General features: G+C 41.4%; 1 protein-coding gene across 4 annotated transcripts in view; it reads right to left on the bottom strand.

The window, feature by feature from the left end:
- SPG11 (SPG11 vesicle trafficking associated, spatacsin) overlaps positions 1-22284 on the bottom strand; it is a 102892-nt gene that overhangs the window by 29880 nt on the left and 50728 nt on the right. For 3 of the 4 annotated variants that reach the window (XR_002523044.2, XM_021940518.2, XM_021940519.2), the window contains 11 exons: positions 21756-21862; positions 19184-19329; positions 17093-17254; positions 15747-15813; positions 8813-8978; positions 7000-7205; positions 6631-6739; positions 5136-5295; positions 4446-4718; positions 3622-3822; positions 398-505 (listed from right to left, as the gene is read on the bottom strand). Coding sequence is in view for 3 of the 4 variants with exons in the window: in XM_021940518.2 (XP_021796210.2) it covers positions 398-505; positions 3622-3822; positions 4446-4718; positions 5136-5295; positions 6631-6739; positions 7000-7205; positions 8813-8978; positions 15747-15813; positions 17093-17254; positions 19184-19329; positions 21756-21862 (1705 nt within the window). In the remaining variant the exon portion in view is untranslated. The remainder of the gene's footprint in view (positions 1-397; positions 506-3621; positions 3823-4445; positions 4719-5135; positions 5296-6630; positions 6740-6999; positions 7206-8812; positions 8979-15746; positions 15814-17092; positions 17255-19183; positions 19330-21755; positions 21863-22284) is intronic. The other variant, XM_031668766.1, reaches the window with a different exon arrangement.

Raw genomic sequence — 22284 nt, 5'->3', positions numbered from 1 at the left:
ATCGACCATCCTGGCTACCACAGTGAAACCTGCCTCCCACTAAACATGAAAAACCAGCCGGCTGGGTGGTCGGGCGACTGTAGTCCTAGCTACTCGGAGGCTGAGGAGAACTCCTATGCGGAACCCGGGAGGTGGAGCTTGCAGTGAGCTGAGACGGTACTGGGTCAGGAATTCTAGCCTACATAGAGGACTACTCAAAAAAAATTAGCCATGCTACTTGGGAGGCTGAGGTAGGAGGATCCCTTGAGCCTAGGAGTTCGAGGCTGCAGTGAGCTGTGATCATAGCGGTGTGCCGGAGTAACTGAGTGAGACCAAGTCTTTAAACAAAAACAAAAAAAGGCCATGCATGCCAACCAAGTTCAGATCAGTAAGAAAGAGCACCATAATTCCAACTTACTATTTCAAGGCTCTCCTGAAACTCCAGAAGTTTAGCTTCAGCTTCTTTATAATTCTTGAAGAACATACACAGTTCATACATCTCCATCACCAATAGTAATGGGGAATCCTTTGACAAAGAGTTTGAAAAAAATTACAAAATTTTGAACTCAATATTTTTTCAATGAATAATGCCAAATAAGAGAATGTTAAATATGCTATTAATAAGGCAGGGCATGGTGGCTCATGCCTGTAATGCCAGCACTTTGGGAGGCTGAGGCAGTGGGATCGCCTGAGGCCAGGAGTTCGAGACCACTTAGGCCAACATGATGAAACCCCATCTCTACTTAAAATATAAAAAAGCAGCCAGGCATGGTGATGCATGCCTGCAATCCCAGCTACTCCCGAGGCTGAGGCATGAGAATCACTTGAACCTGGGAGGTGGAGGTTGCAATGAGCCAAGACTGTGCCCCTGCATTCCATCCTGGGCGACAGAGTGAGACTCTGTCTCAATAAATAAAATAAATAAATAAATAAAATTAGCCAAGTGTGGTGGCATGTGCCTATAGTCCCAGCTACAAGTGAGGGAGGATCACTTGAGACCTGGAGGTCGAAGCTGTAGCTATGATCACATCACCGCACTCCAGCCTGGGCAACAGAGCAAGACTCTGCCTCAAAAAAAAAAAAAAAAAAAGGCTATTAGCAATAGCTTCACAGATTAAATCACGTACGTTAAAAAGAAAGTTAAATATATTTTCCTTTTGGAAAAATGATACTCAGGCCAGTTACACCTACTCAACAATCCATTCTGTCTATTCTTTTTGAGACGGAGTTTCGTTCTTGTTACCCAGGCTGGAGTGCAATAGCGCGATCTCAGCTCACCCCAACCTCCACCTCCCAGGTTCAAGCCATGCCTCAGCCTCCGGAGTAGCTGGGATTACAGGCATGTGCCGCCACACCTGGCTAATTTTGTATTTTTAGTAGAGACGGGGTTTCTCCATGTTGGTCAGGCTGGTCTCGAACTCTGGACCTCAGGTGATCCACCTGCCTCTGCCTCTCAAAATGCTGGGATTACAGGCGTGAGCCACTGCGCCTGGCATTCTCTGTCTACTCTATACTTGGCCCACTGCACACGGGCAGGAAGCATTCCACCAGATGGTGCTATGACACCTTTATTATTTTTTTAATTTATTATTTTTTTGAGACACAGCCTCATTCTGTCACCCAGGCTAGAGTGCAGTGGCATGATCACAGCTCACTCACTACAGCCTTGACCTCAGGTGATCCACCTCAGCTTCTAGAGTAGGTGGGACTAGAGGTACGTGCCACCATGCCAGGCTAATTTTTGTATTTTTTGTAGAGATGGGGTTTGCCGTGTTGCCCAGGCTGATCTTGAACTCTTGGACTCAACTGATCCATCCACCTAGGCCTCCCAAAGTGCTGACATTACAGGTGTGCGCCAGCATACCCAGGCATAACATTTTAAACACACATAACTGGATAATCAGCTCTACTGACCCACCTTACCTATTGTTGCCTGTGGCACTGATTCATACATTTTATTGTTGTCAGTGGGAGTCGCTCAGTCAGATAATAGGAGTTCTGAATTAGAAAGTATGGCTCTGAACTGTAAATACACCACTTACTAAAGTATTTTGAGACCTTGGGTAGGTTACTTAAGTTTCGTGAGCCTTGATTTATTAGTGTGTAAAATGAGGGCAACATCACTTCATAATATCTTTTTTTTTTTTGAGACACGGTCTTGCTCTGTCACCCAGGCTGGAGTGCAGTGGCGCGATCTTGGCTCACTGCAACTTCCACCTCGCGGGTTCAAGTGATTCTCATGCCTCGGCCTCCCAAGTAGCTGGGTTTACAGGTGCATCCCACCACGCCCGGATTTTTTTTTTTTTTTTTTTTTTGGTATTTTTAGTAGAGACGGGGTTTTGCCATGTTGGCCAGGCTGGTCTCAAATTTCTGGCCTCAAATGATCTACCTGCCTTGGCCTCCCAAAGTGCTGGGATTACAGGTGTGAGCCACCATGTCTGGTCCATAATATCTAATATTATTTTCACATAGGATTATTGTGAAAACTCACTAAAATAATGTATAAAAAGCACCCTGAGGCTAGGCACAGTGGCACATACCTGTAATCCCAGCACTGTGGGAGGCTGAGGTGGGTGGATCACAAGGTCAGGAGATTGAGAACAGCCTGGCCAACATGGTGAAACCCCGTCTCTACTAAAAATACAAAAAATTAGCCGGGCATGGTGGCACGTGCCTGTAGTCCCAGCTATTTGGGAGGCTGAGGCAGGAGAACTGCTTGAACCCGGGAGGCAGAGGTTGCAGTGAGCCGAGATCATGCCACTGCACTCTAGCCTGGGCGACAGAGTGAGACTCTGTCTCAAAAAAACAAAAAAAACAAAAAAAAACCCACCACACCCTGGGTCAGGTGTGGTGACTGATGCTTGTAATCCCAGTGCTTTGGGAAGATGAGGTAGGAGGATCGCTTGAGTCCAGGAGTTCGAGACCAGCCTGGTCAACATGGTGAAACTCCGTCTCTACTAAAAATACAAAAGAAAAAAACAAAAACAAACAAACAAAAAACCCAGGCATGGTGGCGTGTGCCTGTGGTCCTACCCACCTGGGAGGCTGAGTTGGGAAGATCAAGTAAGCCTTGGAGGTTGAGGCTGGAGTGAGCCTTATCACGACAATGAACTACAACCTGGGTGACAGAGTAGGACCCTGTCTCAAAAAGTAAAATAAAGTAAAATAAAATAAAAAAATACCACTTTGCTAAGGTAATTTTTTTTTTTTTTTTTTTTTGAGATGGAGTCTTGCTCTGTCACCTAGGTTGGAGTGCAGTGGCACGATCTCAGCTCACTGCAACCTCTACCTCCCAGGTTCAAGCAATTATCCTCCCTCAGCTTTCCGAGTAGTTGGAATTACAGGCCCATGCCACCATGCCCGGCTAAGTTTTGTATTTTTAGTAGAGACAGGGTTTCACCATGTTGGACAGGCTGGTCTCAAACTCCTGACCTCAAGTGATCTGCCCGCCTCAGCCTCCCAAAGTGCTGAGATTACAGGCATGAGCCACCGTGCCCTGCCAGTAAATGGTACTTCTAATATCATCATCATCATCTGCTGTTGGCTAAAAAAAATGCAAGGATGGAAATAAGAAAAAGCCAAGAGGGGATATGCTGAAGTAACCCCGTAAGCTCTGGAAAGAAGTGAAGCAACGATCACTACCTTAAAGAAAAGCTGGAAACCTCTGATGAGAGTTTTGCTCTTCTGTCTTGTTAATAATGCTCTCCAGATGACTGAAAGATCCTCAAGGTTCCAGGTATGGTCCTCTATCGAGTCCTGAATGCGTCCCATGGCTTCAGTTGCAACACTGTCCTCCACAGAAGTGATGATCCAAACACAGAGACAAGAAATGGCACTGGCACCCTGCCATGGGATAAATAAAATAACAACTAGGCCTGGATTACCTGGCAAATGTTCAAATGCTACAGATGGGTATTTCCTGTTTAGAATAAGTCACCCAACTTAATTAGTTAAAATGGCTTGAAAAGCCTTCATACATGAAACAAACTAATGAGCAACCAAGGGACCGTTCTAAACTGTCCTGCAGAGTGTTGCAGGTCAAAAGACCAAGAAGCAGACAGAAGGAGGAATATGTGAAAGTCAGGGAAGTACGAATCGTAAGAGAGTAGGATTGCCCTCCACTGATCTGCTGATTAAAGGATTGTCTGGAATGTCCCTTTTCCCTGCTAAAGAAGGCACCAAAGAAACACTGGTGGTCAGTCCACCAAAGCGTCTTTCTCTGTGACTGCCAACCAGGAGCCAAGGCTCTGACCACTTGAGTTCACTGAATGTTAAGGCACAAGCAAGTACACTAAATGGCCCAGAGCCTAAGCTAGAGAAGCACAAAAAGTTGCAGTGAACTTGGAAACACATGCTGGAACCTCACTGTCATCATCATCCCACTTCTGATTATCAGCCTTTCCTGTCCCTCATCACTTATTCTATTGTTCTCTGGGTACTTAATTTAGGCTTCTCATGATCCTCACCTGGAGACATGAGGCCAGAACACTGAGGATAGGGGCCTGTTGTTTCACTGCTTCAACCAGAAGCCAGTGCCAGGAGTCTGGCTCCTCTGAGCATTGGAGCAGAATTTCAAATAAATCGGTCATCACTTCTTTGCTTCCCTGAAGTTCCTGGGAGGACTTATTGCAGACTTGATTGATGTCCGTTTTGGAGGTGGGCACTAAGGGCAAGTTCTCAAAAGCCAGCCTTAAGTGGTCCTGAATGACTGGGCTGAAGTACTGGATAAGGGATTTCACCTAGAAGGCATATCGGATGATTAAACAAAAACCCAACTTTCAGTTTCAACTGGAGCTGAAAATGTTAGAGAAAAGTATAGACAAAATTATGCTTTCTCACCCTGAACTAAGTCAGAGTGACTACTATATAATTTTACAAAGTTGTATGGTGCTTTTGAGTGAATTTCCATATTCAATCTGAAGTCACAAAAGCTTTTCAGCTCTTCAGTACTAATGACTAGTGCCTTGTCTGATGCCAACCCACTGAAATCTTAGGAAAAATAATAGTATCACATGAAACAAAAGCCCATGGATCCAGTACGTATCCCGGATGTCAAGAAAAAAAAAAAGGCCTATGTCTACACAATAGAAAGAATGCTATCTTCTGAGAAGTGTTCCTATTTCCTTTTGAGTGACTGCTAACAATTAGTGGCTTACCTCTGCTGGGTGGTAGTTGTGGAGTTGGCTGTGAATAATGAACTGCAGCCAATCATTTGCTTTGGCACATTCTCTGAGGTAAGATATGCTTAGTTTCATATCGTGTAGCCTGCAGAACTGCACCACTAATGCCCACTGGCTGCTAGATTCACTGGATAACCTATAATTAGAATTAGAGGTGGGGGTGGTCAAGAAAAAACAAAAAAACTCATTAAAATATAGCTTTAGTTTGAACTGGAAAATGAGTAAAAATGATATAAATTAAAGCACAGTATATTCTCCAATAAATACTAAATATTTATTAGGCTACTTTGAAAAGTAGATTCTTTTTTCATTCTTTTTTTTTTTTTTGAGACAGTTTCGCTCTTGTTGCCTAGGCTAGAGTGCAATGGTGCGATCTTAGCTCACTGCAACCTCTGCCTGCTGGGTTCAAGCAGTTCTCCTATCTCAGCCTCCCGAGTAGCTGGGATTACAGGCAGGCACCACCACGCCAAGCTAATTTTGTATTTTTAGTAGAGACGGGGTTTCTCCATGTTGGTCAGGCTGGTCTTGAACTCCCAACCTCAGGTGATCCGCCCGCCTCGGATTCCTAAAGTGCTGGGATTACAGGTGTGAACCACTGTGCCTGACCGAAAAAAGTAGATTCTTTCACCCATAAGGCAGAATAGCTAGCTTATCATACTGGCACAATTCATTCCTTCCCCAAGTCATCAATCAAATACCTATTTATACTGGCTGTGTAGCATCCTTAGGAGAACTGAGGAAGTTGTCAGTCAAGAAACTTTCTGAGCACTTAATTCTCTTGCTCTATTCACTTTAGAGTACCCAGAGGCCTGGTGGGTACCTGGGCCTCCTCACCAGAGGGAGGGTACACGTTTCTGCTGCAAGCAGGATTCTGCCAAGAACAGAATCAGTGATAGGATATACAGAAAAAGGGTGCCTTCTCAGGGTCTGGAGTGGTTAGGTCAGCCTCAGCGGGGCAGCACAGAGAAAAACAGGCATGAAGTGTAAGGACATGCTTTTACGTACAGTCACTTCAGCTTCCATTATCAATTGACATAATACAAAGAAAAAATTAAGGACATTACTTAAAGTCAAATTTTAGAAGACCCATCCCACATCATCCTCTTCTTCTCCTTCATTTTTTTCCAATCCTCCAAGACATCTGAACCCACATCTTCTGGCATTTCAACATGTACCATTTAAAAGACTTCTCTGACTAGCAGGGCAGTGGAAGAGACAAAGCTGCTCTCCGTCTCTTGGTAAGTCCATCTCTAAAGAGAGAACTGCTGTCTTCACCTTCTTTTCACTGATGGCAAGATGCAATTAAAATCATTATTTATTTACTGAGCATCTGCTATATGCTAGATAAAGAAGAAGATAAGGTCTAGTGGGATTTAGTGAAAACACCAGAGTTGTTCAAAGAAAAACTAGGCAAATACAGGTTGGCATAATAAGCTTGTTAGAAAAGAGGCTGAGACTGCAACTCACAAACCTCTTTATTTCCTGTTGCTGAATGCTGTTCCATGTGCCTTCTTCTAAGAGAACAAGCAATTCTTCTGTGGTTGCCTTTTCACCATCAGCTAGTTTAGATAGTTTTTCGGCTGTAAGAAATATAAACAACAAAATACGGTCAAGAGAAAAAGTCAAAACCTGAGCAATTCTGTTTGAATAGTGTGGCTCAGGGCCATTTCAGAACCCAATTAAAGTGCCCAAGAAAGTGAGATAAAGAACACACACTCTGCAGGAAAAGGATAAAATCAAGAAGATAGCCATTTTCTCCCCAAGCACTCAAAAATCAATGCCTTAGACCTAGTCACACCTTCTCTAAACAAAGCAGGCCAAATAAAAAAAGGTGCTGTACCTACAGACTCTCTGATAAAGCTGTACTGAGCATCTTCATTTCTGCACTTGTATCTCAAAATTATATTGGCCACTTTCATATCAACTCTGAGTTTGAGGCTGTCAAGGCCAAGCAATTCTAAGAAACAAACGCATGCAGCTCCTACTGAAGGTATGTGGAAGGAGGAGAGCCCTATAACATAGGCTTCATTGCCTACTTGCTGGATCCTGAAAAAGAAAGGAATCAAAATCACATCAGCACATGAAAATTATTTCTCACCAGGAAAAGCAAATGGAATTAAATCAGTGACACATGGAGTACCAGCCATGTGATTTCTGGCCTCCTCTCCCTTCCCTTTTGCCCCTTGCACGTACCCGTTTAGGTTCCTGGTAGCTTTTCAGTTGTCTTTTGGCACAAGAGCCCCCCATTCCCTTAAGTTGACTTTCTAAAACACTTACTCATAGTCTAAATTATTCTTGCTTCCAACTTCATCCAGAAGACATGAAGTACAACTTCTGAAAGACTGCCAACTTGTGATTTTATCAATTATGAGTATGTATACGAACTACGAAGAATATCAATGCCACTTAAAGTTTGACATCATAAAGCACATTTAAAAAAACTCAGATAGGCCTTTTATAGGAATAGAAAATTTGAGAAAGACATAATAAATTACTATTTATTATTATTATTATTTTTGAGATGGAGTCTCGTTCTGTTGCCCAGACTGGAGTGCAGTGGCGTGCTCTCGGCTCACTTCAACCTCCGCCTCCCGGGTTCAAGCGATTCTCCTGCCTCAGTCTCCCGAGTAGCTGGGACTACAGGTGCCCACCACCATGCCTGGCTAAGTTTTGTATTTTTAGTAGAGATGGGGTTTCACCATATTGGCCAGGCTGGTCTCAAATTGCTGACCTTGTGATCTGTCCACCTCAGCCTCCCAAAGTGCTGGGATTACAGGTGTGAGCCACCATGCTCAGCCCACACAAGACATTATTAACCATGTTTTTAACATGTGGAATGGGAGGCTGAGGGATATCTTTCATTTTCACCTTTCTAAACTACTTGAATACTTTACCATAAAAAAGGTATTACTTTGTTAATTATAAAACAAACCAATAAAGTAAATCTATATTTAGCTGTTCATTATAGTAAATGCTCCTCTCAATTCTGTGCTTTATAAAAATGAATTAAATGAATTATTAAAGACATTAAATATAGAATTCACATCTCATCATATAATTCCTTTTCTTAAGTTCTGGGGTACATGTGCAGAACATGCAGGTTACATAGTATACATGTGCCATGGCAGTTTGCTGCACCTATCAACCTGTCATCTAGGTTTTAATTCCCGCATGCATTAGGTATTTGTCCTAATGCTCTCCCTCCCTTAGAATTCCCTCTCTAACCACTAATACCTGACAAGCTCCTATATGATTTTAAATCTGATTATTTTTCAAAATATATTTATCTTTTTTCCAGTTAACAAAAATCACACACACTGAATGCCAGAAACTTGGGACACACAGGGAAGCACAAATGAAAACAATAATCACCATCCAAATGTATTCACTGTTAAATGTGGTATGTTTCCAGTATGTTTTTCAATGTATGTGTAAAATGTTACAGATATGCCCCTTTTTAGAATACAAATTATAATTTATTTTACTTTTTTTTTAGTGGTAGAGCCTGTTACCCAGGCTAAAGTGCAGTGGTGTGACCATAGCTCACTGCCTACTTGAACTCCTGGGCTCAGGTGATACTCCTGCTTCCCAAAGAGCTGGGATTACAGGGGTGAACCACTGTACCCAGCCAAAATTATATTTTAAATACTCACAGTTGCTTGGGAGTCTTGCTTTTGATTAATTCTTGGACCAGAAAAGTACCAAATGCAAATGATGGCCGTCCATGATGTAAATAATAAGCAAAATTCAGACGTTCCACTACAGCGTATTTATTAACCAGGTCAGGGCTAGAGAAATGTGGGAGATGACTCCATGCATCTGGGAGGAAAGTGAAACAATATCAATTATCTGTACGTCACCATAATTAATTTCAGATTTGCACATGGAAAACTTAACTCTCTAATGATAAAAGAAAACTGGTTGCTGTAATCATTTTGCATCACTATGTATCACTTTGAACTTACCAAAACTTGTTTTATTTTACTTCAACATATAGAGATAGCCTTCATTTTATACAAAGATGTGTATCTGAGAAGTTGCATAAAAACTATGGTAAGAAATGATGCTCTGGCTGAGTGCGGTGGCTCACGCCTGTAATCCCAGCACTTTGGGAGGCCAAGGCAGGAGGATGACCTGAGGTCAAGAGTTCGAGACCAGCCTGACCAACATGGAGAAACCCCATCTCTACTAAAAATACAAAATTAGCCAGGTGTGGTGGCGCATGCCTGTAATCCCAGCTACTTGAGAGGCTGAGGCAGGAGAATAGATTGAATCTGGGAGGCAGAAGTTGTGGTGAGCTGAGATTGTGCCTTTGCACTCCAGCCTGGGCAAGAGCGAAACTCTGCCTCCAAAAAAAATAAAATAAAAATAAAAAAAAGATGCTCCCTCCTACCATCCCATTAAACTTACTTGTAATTTTAGTTGCTTTTTTTTTTCTGTTGAGAGACTCTTTTAGGATCTACAATCAGCACTCTAGAGCTGATTGTCTCTAAACGCCTGAGTACTTTGAAATCTTCTCTCCTCTCTGGGCTTTTATGATCTCCTAAGTAAAATAAGCAAATTGGGCTAGATTATCTTGGAAGGCTATGCCAGCGGGAGTGCTCCATGACATTTTGTTAGTGGAATCTTCCTCCTGTGAGGGCTGCGGTCATTGAACTACAGCTTTGGCAGAGACCTGAGAGGGTCTGGCTGCCAGTGGAGCAAGGCTCAGTGATTACTTGGGGTGGAGAGGGATGTCTTCTCTCCGTTTGGGTCTTCCTGGCCACAGCTCATTACATCTGTTATTATAGATACTAATATATAACTGCGGGGGGAATTCCCAGTATCTATAACATCCCTATATCTATATCCCAGTATCTGTAACACATCCCTAAACCAATGGAGGAACACGTGCTGGGGACATAAGAAAGCAGACCCAGAAGTGACTCCTTAGAGGGCAATGTGCATGCTCATTTTGGGACAACTGTCAGAGAGCTAAAGCCATTCTGGTTGAATGTGTAAAACTGATATAAAAAAATAACTTTAGAAGCTGTCCCAACTGATTTCATTTAAGGATACTGTTTACAGGGGTGGAAGGAAGCTCTAGTCTGGCAGGTCTAGTATCTCAGAGGTAATACGGCTTTAGAGTCATAAATGTGTTTGAGGCCGAGCGTGGTGGCTCACTCCTGTAATCCCAGCACTTTGGGAGGCTGAGATGGGTGGATCAACTGAGGTCGGGAGTTCGATATCAGCCTGACCAACGTGGAGAAACCCCATCACTACTAAAAATACAAAATTAGCCAGACATGGTGGTGCATGCCTGTAGTCCCAGCTACTCAGGAGACTGAGGCAGGAGAATCACTTGAACCTGGGAGGTGGAGGTTGCAGTCAGCCAAGATCGCGCCATTGCACTCCAGTCTGGGCAACAAGAGTAAAACTCCGTCTCCAAAAAAAAAAAAAGTGTGTGATTCCTGGTTTTGATACCACTAGTTGCGTGACCTTGAGCAACTTATTTAACTTTTAAGAATTGTATATATTTAAAGTATACAACATAAATGGTTTTTTTTGGGTCTTTTTTTTTTGGGACAGGGTCTGGCTCTGTCGCCTAGACTGGAGTGCAGTGGCACAATCTTGGCTCACTGCAACCTCCGCCTCCTGGGCTCAGGTGATCCTCCCACTTCAGCCTCCCAAGTAGCTGGGACCACAGGTGCACTCCACCACACCCAGCTTTCTTTAGTATTTTTGGTAGAGATGAGGTCTCAAAATCCTGAGCTCAAGCAATCTGCCTGCCTTGGCCTCCCAGAGTGCTGGGATTACATGTGTGCACCCAGCCTCTTCTTTTCTTTTTTTTTTTTTTAAGATAGAGTCTTGCTCTGCTATCCAGGCTGGACTGCCATGGCACAATCTTGGCTCACTGCAACCTCTGCCTCCTGGGTTCAAGCGATTCTCCTGCCTTAGCGTCCTGAGTAGCTGGGACTTACAGGCATGTGCCACCACACCTAATTTTTGTACTTACAGTAGAGACGGGGTTTCGCCATATTGGCCAGACTGGTCTCAAACTCCTGACCTCAGGTGATCTGCCCACCTCGGTCTCCCAAAGTGCTGGGATTACAGGCATGAGCGTGAGCCACCGTGTCCGGCCAGCCACCGCACCCAGCCCACCTAGCCTCTTTCACCAATGTTTGATGGTTTAACATGTACAGATCTTTGACCTCTTTGATTAAATTTATTCCTAAGTATTTTGTGTTCTATTAAAAAACAGAAATGGGATAGTTTTGTTCATTATCTTTTTCAGATAGTTGCTATTGATATATAGAACACTACTGATTTTTGTATGTTGATTTAATATCCTACAACTTTCCTGAATTTATTAGTTCTAACAGTTTTACTGGTAGAGTCTTTAGGATTTTCTATATGCAAAATCATGCCATCTGCAAACAATGAAAACTTCACTTCTTCCTTTCTGATTTGGATGCCTTTCATTTTTTTTTTGCTTAAATGCTCTGGTTAGGACTTCAAGTACTATGTTGAACAGAAGTGGCAAGGGTGGGCATCCCTGTCTTGTTTCTGATCTTAGAGGAAAAGCTTTCAACTTTTCACTGCTGAGTATGATAATAGCTGTGAGCCTGTCATATATGGCCTTTATAATGTTGAGATGCATTCCTTCTATGCCTAATTTGTTGGGAGTTTTTATTATGAAAGGATGTTGAATTTTGCAAAATGCCTTTTCTGTATCTATTGATATGATCATATGGTTTTTGTCTTTTTTTTTTTTTTTTTTGTGAGATGGAGTCTCGCTCTGTCGCCACTCACGGCTGGAGTGCAGTGGCGTGATCTTGGCTCACTGCAAGTTCCGCCTCCCAGGTTCACGCCATTCTCCTGCCTCAGCCTCCCAAGTAGCTGGGACTACAGGCATCCGCCACCATGCCCAGCTAATATTTTTTGTACTTTTTAGTAGAGACAGGGTTTCCCACCGTGTTAGCCGGGATGGTCTCGATCTCCTGACCTCATGATCCACTCGCCTCGGCCTCCCAAAGTGTTGGGATTACAGGCGTGAGCCATTGCGCTTGGCCTGGTTTTTGTCTTGCATTCTGTTAATGTGGTGTATAATTTATTAATTTGTGTATGTTGAACCACCCTGGTTTTAATTCTGTATTTGATGATCCTTTAAGTTCAGAAAGGCAATAGCCAATAACCCTATCATTATAAAATCTGTTAAATATATGCAAAAGGAGCTTTTTAAATTCATTCACAAAGGTCATTATGCAATAAAATCCCTTTTAACATATTTATATGAGTCCTTTGTTCACCAAAGCCAATTCACTGCACCTTTCTCCAACAGGTAATTTTTTTTTTTTTTTTTTGGACACAGGGTCTTGCTCTGTTGCCCAGGCTGGAGTGCAGTGGCATGACCAAAATTCACTGCAGCCTTGACTTCCTTAACTCAAGCAATCCTCTTGCCTCAGCCTCCTGTAGGACTGTAGGCACACACAACCATGCCTGGCTAATTTTTAAATTTTTCTTTCACCTTCTTGACCCTTATCTTCTATACCTGGCTAATTTTTTGTAGAGACAGTGTCTTGCTATGTTGTCCAAGCTGGTCTTGAATTCCTGGCCTCAAGCAATCCTTCCACCTCAGCTTCCTAAGTGTTAGGATTACAGGCATGAGCCGCTACACCTGGCCTCCAACAGGTAATTTTAGAACGTTTTTCCCTCGACACTAATTACCCTTCTATAACCTCCATTTGTTATCACCTACTTTCTGATGTTGTATTCATAGAGCATGAATATCTTGGAAAGATGGCACCATCTTTCTATTAATAAGACCAACAGAATAGCTCAGATTAAAGTTCCTCTAAACCCAAGAAAATATCAGAACAAAAATGTCTCTTTTTAGATAAATCTGAAGTCAGAAGATATTTTGATGTGAGTCTAGTCATCTCTTGGTATCCATGGGATTGGTTCCTGAAACTCTTGGATACCAAAATCCACAGAAGGATGCTCAAGTCCCTGTAAAATAGCATAGTATTTATATATAGCCTATGCACATTTCCCCATACACTTTAAATTACTCTAGATCATTTATAATACCTAATAAATGTAAATGCTATGTAAATAGTTGTTATACTGTATTTTTAAATTGGTTTTTTTTATTGTTCTTTTTTTTTTTTAATTGTTTGTTTGTTCTCTCAAATATTTCCCATCTGAGGTTAGCTGAACCCTTGGATATGGAACCCAAGGATCTGGAGGGCTGACTCCAGTTAGAAAGAAATAATCACTCCTGTCATGTACTATTCAATTGTCTCTTAACCACTTACTACCTATTTTTAAAAAAAGACAACACAGTGATCTGGTTCCAGAAACTAGTTCTGGAAAACAGTGTATCTGCTCTTGTTTTCAAAGTTCAAAGCTTATTTCTGAAATAAAGTTGTATTTTCTCATGGAATTCCAAGGACTTTCCACATTGTGACCTGATTCCTAAAAAAAAAAAGGCTTGAAGACTCTCGAGGTATCTGTCATCTTACAAAGGTCTTACCTGAAAGTACATTCCCTCTTTGAGATTAAAAAAACTGTCACATGCCCTATTTGCATTCTTGTGAGAACAGAGCGACTTTGGCAACTTGTAATTACATATAAAGCCATTCATTAAATATTTGCTGAGTGTGTGTAAGGCACACAGTACTGAAATGAGCACATTTGAGTTTTCTATTCAGATAAGACCATAATTTTTTAGCAGGTTGGGGCTTAGTATGGAGATTGTGTATAAGAGAAAATTCAATCTAAAGGGAAATTTTACTCTGGCCTGGTGCAGAAGCCAAGTCACCACCCAGTGTTACTACATCCACATTCAGTGGTAAAACCATAAGAAAACAGAAGTAAACATTCAAATTAAATACAGTTTTCCAGTTTTATAAATATGTATTGGCTGGGCGCGGTGGCTCACGCCTGTAATCCCAGCACTTTGGGAGGCCGAGGCGGGTGGATCACAAAGTCGGCAGATCGAGACCATCCTGGCTAACACGGTGAAACCCCATCTCTACTAAAAATACAAAAAAATTAGCTGGGCGTGGTGGCAGGTGCCTGTAATCCCAGTTATTCAGGAGGCTGAGGCAGGAGAATGGCATGAACCCAGGAAGCACAGCTTGCAGTGAGCTGAGATTGCGCCACGGCACTCCAGTCTGAGTGGAACGAGACTCCATCTCAAAAAAAAAAAAAAAAGGATTATATTTTCAAGATAACAGTTTCATTTACTTTGTGATTTCCTCAAGTATGTTTTAAACTTCTAAAAATGGCAGGGAACATGCTTTCAACTTCTCTGTGCCTCTACTCTACCTGGTAGAGTGCTCAATTTCCAAGAGTTAGAATGCCAGGTCAAGATGTCACCTAAGTGATGGAGTTGGAGCCATCACAACAGGAGAGGGGATTCTGTCTACTCTCTAGTAACTTCACTGAGAAAGGGTATTTTTTTTTTTTTTTTTTGAGACGGAGTCTCTCTCTGTCACCCAGGCTGGAGTGGAGTGCAGTGGCCGGATTTCAGCTCACTGCAAGCTCCGCCTCCCGGGTTTACGCCATTCTCCTGCCTCAGCCTCCCGAGTAGCTGGGACTACAGGCGCCCGCCACCGAGCCCGGCTAGTTTTTTTTTGTATTTTTAGTAGAGACGGGGTTTCACCGTGTTAGCCAGGATGGTCTCGATCTCCTGACCTCGTGATCCACCCGTCTCGGCCTCCCAAAGTGCTGGGATTACAGGCTTGAGCCACCGCGCCCGGCCGAGAAAGGGTATTTCTATTCGATAAATGCAATAAGCACTACTTTTTTCAGCACTCAACAAATATTTACTGAACATCTATTGTAGGCCTGGCATACACCGGACTCTGGGCATGAGGTAAATTCTATATATCAAAATTTGAACTTATAAAACATATACATTAAGAAATTCATTTTTATTTATGTCAACAGATATTTATTGGGTACATACTATGTACAAAGTACTAATGCAAAGCCTAATTTAGGGTAATATAGGCAGAGGCACCACAGATAACATGATATTAAAGATAAAAGAGAAATAGAAAAAACAGTTTAAGAACAGAAAAAAATAAATCAGAGAAAGTCTTATGGTATTTATAGGACAGCAATGTGTGTGAATCTGGTACTTAAATGCCTTGCCTCCTTTTATTCTAATAGTAATGTGTTAGGTGGTCACTGTGATTAACCTCATTTCACAGAGAACTAAAGAGGTTAGATCACATGACCAGGGTCACACAGGTATTAATTACATGGTAGGGCCAAGATTTGTTTAATGCTGACACCTATGCTTTTAATTTTTATGATACTATACTGGAAATGAAGAATAATTTTTTGAAAGGAAGAAATATAATCAAATAGTTACACATTACCTTTTTCAGCAAGTACAGCACTAGTAACCTAATACATTGACTTTTAACTCACAATATGTTTTCAATTCTGTCTTCTGCGAACTATTTTTCCTTTGGAATACACCTTTACTTTTAAAATAAAAAGCAATGAGAAAACTAGATTGGCTTTACATATATTAACTTCTATAGTTAACATTGCTAAAACATGTCTCAAGAAGTACCCATGATGACTTACCTCCTATAGCTAGTGTGTTAGCAGACTGCCAGCCAAACAATCTGCTAGGATCAAAGGGTGATAATGACTGAAAAAAGGGAAAAGTTAAACAGAATTAGAAATTCATTGATTCTAAAATAGGTAAACAAAATTATATGAAAGGACTTCAGAGGTAGTCTGCTTCCCCTTTTCCAAGGCAATTTAAAGCTTATCGTTCTGGACATAAATTCTTTGAACACAGCCAGAGTACAATGGTGCAACCTCAGCTCACTGCAACCTCCGCCTCCTGGGTTCTACCAATTCTCCTGCCTCAGCCTCCCGAGTAGCTGGGACTATAGGCACGTGCCACCATGCCTGCCTAATTGTTGTATTTTTAGTAGAGATAGGGTTTCACTATGTTGGCTAGGCTGCTCTTGAACTCCTGACCTCAGGTGATCCGCCCAACTTGGCCTCCCAAAGTGTTGGGACTACAGACATGAGCCACCGCACCCGGCTCCTTTATAGAATTATAAACCTTATGCTATAAACCTTATAGATACTAGGAGAATATGTGTATTCAGGGAAAAAAGAAAAAGCCTTTTGAAATGAGAAATAGGCAAAGGAAGGTGTTCTTAACCGAGGGTCCCTGACTAGGCTTCAGGGAGTCTGTGAATCACTTTGAAATGTAAGCAAAATTATATGCATATGTGTAATTTTTCTGGGTAGAGGGTTTGTAGCTTTCTTACATTCTTAGAGGTTCTGAAAAAGATTAAAAAGCATTGATTTAAACAAACATCCCTGATTCATTGAGAAGAGATAGTTAGAAGTTACAAGTGGCAGAATAGAGTGCTTTTGATGAAAGCAGCAGATAGGTATGTTGGTCAACTGTTTGCTCTGACCCACCTCCACCCTTCCCACTCTGCTCAGCATTGCAGGAAACTACATTTCCCAAGCTCCTTTGCCCTTTGGCTACCAGATAAATATAGCCACAAAGACACTGTGGGAGACTAAAGATGAGAAGAGAGAAGTCAAGATATTCCCCCCCTGCATTTTCCTGGGGCATCTACCTCCATACTCTATGTTCCCACTTCCCATTAGGCAGTCTGGTTGTTAGTTTAATTCCCAGAAATGGCTCCAGCTTCTGGGTTCTGGTAACACCACTTTTTTGCATTGTTCTTGCAGCCTTAGGGGTGCAAGAACATGGCTTCCTATTTTGTTATCTGGGGTTGTCTCACTATCGTGTTTGGTTTCTCCATTCTGCTATGATGCTGTATAAGTAATTCCCTATGTTAAATGCCCTCCAGTTGAAAGATCTAGAGTGATTTCTGTTTTCCTGGCTGAATATTTAGGTCTATCAGACCTAAATACTGACCACCTAAATACTGTACCTGAATAAGGTGGTAGAGTGTAATATCAGATGGCAGGACACTAGGAGGAGTGCACTGTGGGAAGAGAGCAGTTTTTAGCTTGGGGTAAGGAGTTAATGCCATCTTCAAAAGCTGGGGATCCACTTTCTTCAAACAGTTTTCATTTTCTTCATTCTGAACAACCTAAGTAAAAAGACAGATAACAGGTTGGAGAGCAGCATTTTTCTCTTCTCAAAGTTTAAGTCTTTTTCTCACAAGAACCCTGTGAAACAAGATTAGCTTGAGAAGAGTATGTGGTAGTGAATATGGCATTAGACAAGTAGTCATAAGTTAACAGTTCTTGTTCTGGTTCTGAAACAAACTGGCTATGTGACCTTAGCTAGATATTTAATATCAGGTCTTTGTTTCCCCAGCTGCAAAATTAGGAAGTTCAGCTAGATCAGTGGTTTTCAAGCTGTAGAGAAATTGTTTGAAAAACCACTCTGCCAATATTTAATTCAATCATATATATTTTAAAATATTTACAAACTACTAAACTAGATGACTTCTCACTCAACTCTAAAGTTATCCTATGACTCTAATTTCTGACAGGTGATTAAAAATAGACAATTAAATAGTCGTGTAAAGTATACTGCAACAATCTAAAAAAGGTGGTATTAAGTTAAGCTAGCACCAGTAAGAAACTTTTGAAGATTCGATATTAAACAACATTCTTAATTTCCCTCTAAACAGGCCACTCTACTTCTAAAAAGCAAAGATGGGCACATTTCCATTAGGTCCCTCAATAAAGTTTATATGGGTAGCTGAAGATTATGGTTTCCTTTGACCTAAGAGGGCAAATAGTACAGAATAATTACCAAGCCACAGATCTAAAGTATTCTTACTCCCAGAAGCAAGCGGATCCTAATTGTATTCTGAAAACAAATCTGGAGTATTGGAAAACAAACTAAAGGGAAAAAAGAATCTCTACATAACATATTCATTCCCCTCCCCACCCCCACCCAGCTTTTTTTTTTTTTTTTGAGACAGGGTCTCACTTTGTCACCCAGGCTGAAGTGCAGTGGTATGATCTTGGCTCGCTGCAGCCTCGACTTCCCAGGCTCAAGCAATCCTCCTGCCTCAGTCACCCAAGTAGCTGGGACTACAGGAGCATGCCACCATGCCAAGCTAATTTTTTTTTTTTTTTTGGAGATGGAGTCTTGCTCTGTTGCCCAGGCTGGAGTGCACTGGCACAATCTCAGCTCACTGCAACCTCTGTCCCCTGGGTTCAAGCAATTCTCCTGCCTCAGCCTCCTGAGTAGCTGGGATTACAGGCATACGCTACCATGACCGGCTAATTTTTGTATTTTTAGTAGAGATGGCATTTCAGCACGTTGGCCAGGCTGGTCTTGAACTCCCGACCTCAAGTGATCCACCCGCCTCAGCCTCCCAAAGTGCTGGGATTACAGGTGTGAGCTACCGTGCCCGGTCATGCCCAGTTAATTAAAACAAATTTTTTTGTAGAGACGGAGGTTTCGTCATGTTGCTGGTCTCAAACTCTTGTATGCAAGCGATCCATCTACCCTGGCCTTCCAAAGGGCTGGGATTACAAAAATGAGCCAATGCACCTGGCTTCATTCCCTTTAAATTGTAGATGTCAAAAATTTATTTCCTTTTTTTTTTTTTTGAGACGGAGTCCCGCTCTGTTGCCCAGGCTGGAATGCAGTGGCGCAGTCCTGGCTCACTGCAACCTCCGCTTCTCAGGTTCAAGTGATTCTCATGCTTCAGCCTCCCAAGTAGCTGGGATTACAGGCATGTGCCAAGATGCCCAGCTAAGTTTTTTCTATTTTTAGTAGAGACAGTGTTTCACCATGTTAGCCAGGCTGGTCTCAAACTCCTGACCTCAAGTGATCTGCTCGCCTCGACCTCCCAAAATGCTGGGATTACAGGAGTGAGCCACTGCACCGGGCTGAGATATAAAATCTTAAAATTCAGCCTTGTCCTCTGCTCTTTAATCTAATGAAATACTTGAATATAGTTATATTTTAATATCAACTGAGATCTAGACAATCCATAGATAATTCTGCTAAATTTAAAAATCAGTCCCATTTTGTTGTAAAGTGCTATCCATACCTGGCTGACACCCCCAGGAGAATACATTGTAGTAGCAAGGGCCAGGAGGGTATGTCCTTCCAATAGCATACTGCTTACACTGGCCTGATTGGTGGGAATCAAAATCTGAGCATTTGCGAGGCTAGCCTGGAAGATCAGTTTGGGATCTGGAAAATAAAAGACAGAGGGATAAATACTAAATTAAGAATTACATAAATGTGAGAAAAATAATATAAATTTTTAACTCTATCCACAGTGAAGAAAAAAAAAAAAAAAGGGCTTCCTAAGTGTAAAAGCAATGGGAAAACATCACAGAGGGGAAAAATATTTGTCTACACAAAAATAAAAACTTCTATTCAAAGACAATTAAAAGGTAACAATGGGCCAGGCGGTGGCTCAAGCCTGTAATCCAGCACTTTGGGAGGCGAGCAGGCCCGGCCTGAGGATCACGAGTCAGGAGATCGAGACCATCCTGGCTAATATGGGTGAAACCCAGTCTCTACTAAAAAATACAAAAAAACTAGCCCGAGGCCGAGGTGGCGAGCCTGTAGTCCCAGCTACCAGGGGAGAGGCTGAGGCAGAAGAATGGTAAACCCAGGAGGGCTTGCAGTGAGCTGAGATCCAGCCACTGCACTCCAGCCTGGCCGATAGAGCGAGACTCCATCTCAAAAAAAAAATAAAAAAAAAAAAATAAAGGTAACAATGAACTGAGAGAAAAATTATAACAAATGACAACCTAAAGAGTTGCTGAGTTTGTCCTCAACAAAGAGCTCATCCAAATCAATGCCAAAAATACTGACTCTAACAGGTAAATGGGCAAAAGAAATAACCAATTTATGAAGGAGGAAATATAAATGCCTGACACATAAAAGTACATAATTCACCAGCAACAAAGAAATGCAAATTAATTAGATGCCATATACTACCTATCAAATTAGCAATAATTTAAAAAAAATCATCAAGCATTAGAGCTGGTCACAGTGAGTAGAGACTGGGACTTACAATAAAATCATAAAACTGTACAACTCCCTTGGAAAGCAATCCGGTCCTACAGCAAGAACCTTAAAAATATGTATAACCTTTGACCCAATAGTTTTATATCCCAAAACCTATCTGTACTAAGAAAATGATCTGAAATAAGGACAAAACTTTATATTGAAATATGTTCAAGACTATTATTTATAATAAATGGAAAATGGCCTCGTCAGAAAATGAGAGAACAGTAAATTAAATAAGGGTATATCCATACAATGAAATATTATGTAAACATTTAAAATGGTCATTGTCTTTAAGAATGTGGGAAAATTCTGTTATAATATTACACAAAAAAGCAGTATATAAAAACACAGATGTTTCTTGTTGTACAATATTCTGTCACAAGGTAGGAGCTCAATAAATATTTGTTAGGTGAATGAAATACAATAGAGACTAGGTTTTTAAAAAGTACAGTGAAAATAACTGGAACAAAATACATTAAAATATTATCAGTGGTTACCTACGGGTGGTTATTTTCCTATGTACCAAGGCTACCCATGGAGGTATTACTTTTTAATTAATTAATTTATTTATTTATTTTTAAAAGAGAGACAGGGTCTTGCTCTGTCAACCAGGCTGGAGTGCAGTGACACTATCATGGCCCACTGCATCCTCTAACCCCAGGGCTCAAGTGATCCTCCCATCTCAGCCTCCCACATTGCTGGGATTACAGGAGCATGCCACCACACCTAATTTTTAAAAATCTTTTGTAGAGACAGGGTCTTACTATGTTGCCCAGGCTGGTCTTGAACTCCTATCCTCAAGTGATCCTTCCACTTTGCTTCCCAAAGCACTGGGATTACAGGTGTGAGCCATCACACCTGGCCAGTATTACCTTCTTGATAGCTGTCTGTGGTTTCTAATTTTTTTTTAAGCAATGAACATATATTACTTCATAATCAGCATGCAAAACCAGAAAACAAAACCCACATTATGAAAAAATTCTGCATTTCGAGAGAAACTGGACATTATATGTAACTGAAAGACTGCTGACATTCCTTGTCTGTGGTCATTCAGCCTGTCCCCTTTTCCCTGTTTCTGGGATAACACCAGCTAAGTCCTCAGGGGTAACAAGGCTTTTCTGTCTGATTACAACCAGAGTAAGCCTCTACATCAGCAGCTCCACTGCAGAGGACACAACAATCTCACACATACTATGGATTTCTTTTAACTCCATTTGGAGTTCCTTACTAAAATATTCAAAACAGGGATCTGGAAGACAGACCACTTCTTCATGGAAAAAGGGTGCCAGTCGACCAGAGAGCAGGAATTCAGCCTCTGACAAACTGGTGGGACAAGGGAAATCCTAGAGCACGATGCTAAGGGGAAGGGGACAAAACCACGTAAAGTCTTTGCTCCAGGTCTAGCTTTTCTTGGCTGGCTGGCAGCTAACCTTTTTGGCCTTCTACTTCTTACCTAAAGTGTGAGCCTAGATTACATTCAGATAGTTGACCACAGCCAAATAATTTATTTAAAAGAGTTCACAAGTTTAATACCATTCAACAGACCAGTGATTAATCCAAAGAAAGTTTCTGTGTTTCATACAGTATACCCATACCTGTTAAATTACTGGCAACTTGTCGACACTGAACTAAAAATTCAAACCAAGGGTGTGCTTCATGTAACTCTTTTTTTTCCAAAAAGGGACAATTTTCAGGACTAAGTCTGTATATAAAACAAACAAAAAACTTCTTTGGTTAACATACAGGATAAGACAATTACAACCATGTTTGCTCAGGTGATGATTAGCATTTAAAAAAAGAATCTTGGAATTAAAAAGTAAATATAACACAAAATACTCCCACTCTTGTGTTGTATTTTACATATTCTTCATGATCTGGAAACAGACAATTTCAGAGACAGAGATTTTAGAGACATCATATGTTCACTACCATGAGGAAATTTAACCAACTCTTTGTCAGATTAATAGATACCTTGTACTTTAAGATACTTCATATTTTATTGGTTTTTACAGCAAAGACTTTTTAGCATATTCAAACTTAATAAGAGGCTTTTTAAAAACTCTTACAAGCCAAGTGTGCTGGTGTGCGCCTATAGTTCCAGTTACTTGGGAGGCTGAGGTGGGG

The sequence above is a fragment of the Papio anubis genome, chromosome 7 (genome assembly GCF_008728515.1).
Source record: "Papio anubis isolate 15944 chromosome 7, Panubis1.0, whole genome shotgun sequence".
In the NCBI taxonomy this organism is placed as follows: Eukaryota; Metazoa; Chordata; class Mammalia; order Primates; family Cercopithecidae; genus Papio; species Papio anubis.
This window is presented reverse-complemented; position numbering and strand designations above follow the sequence as displayed.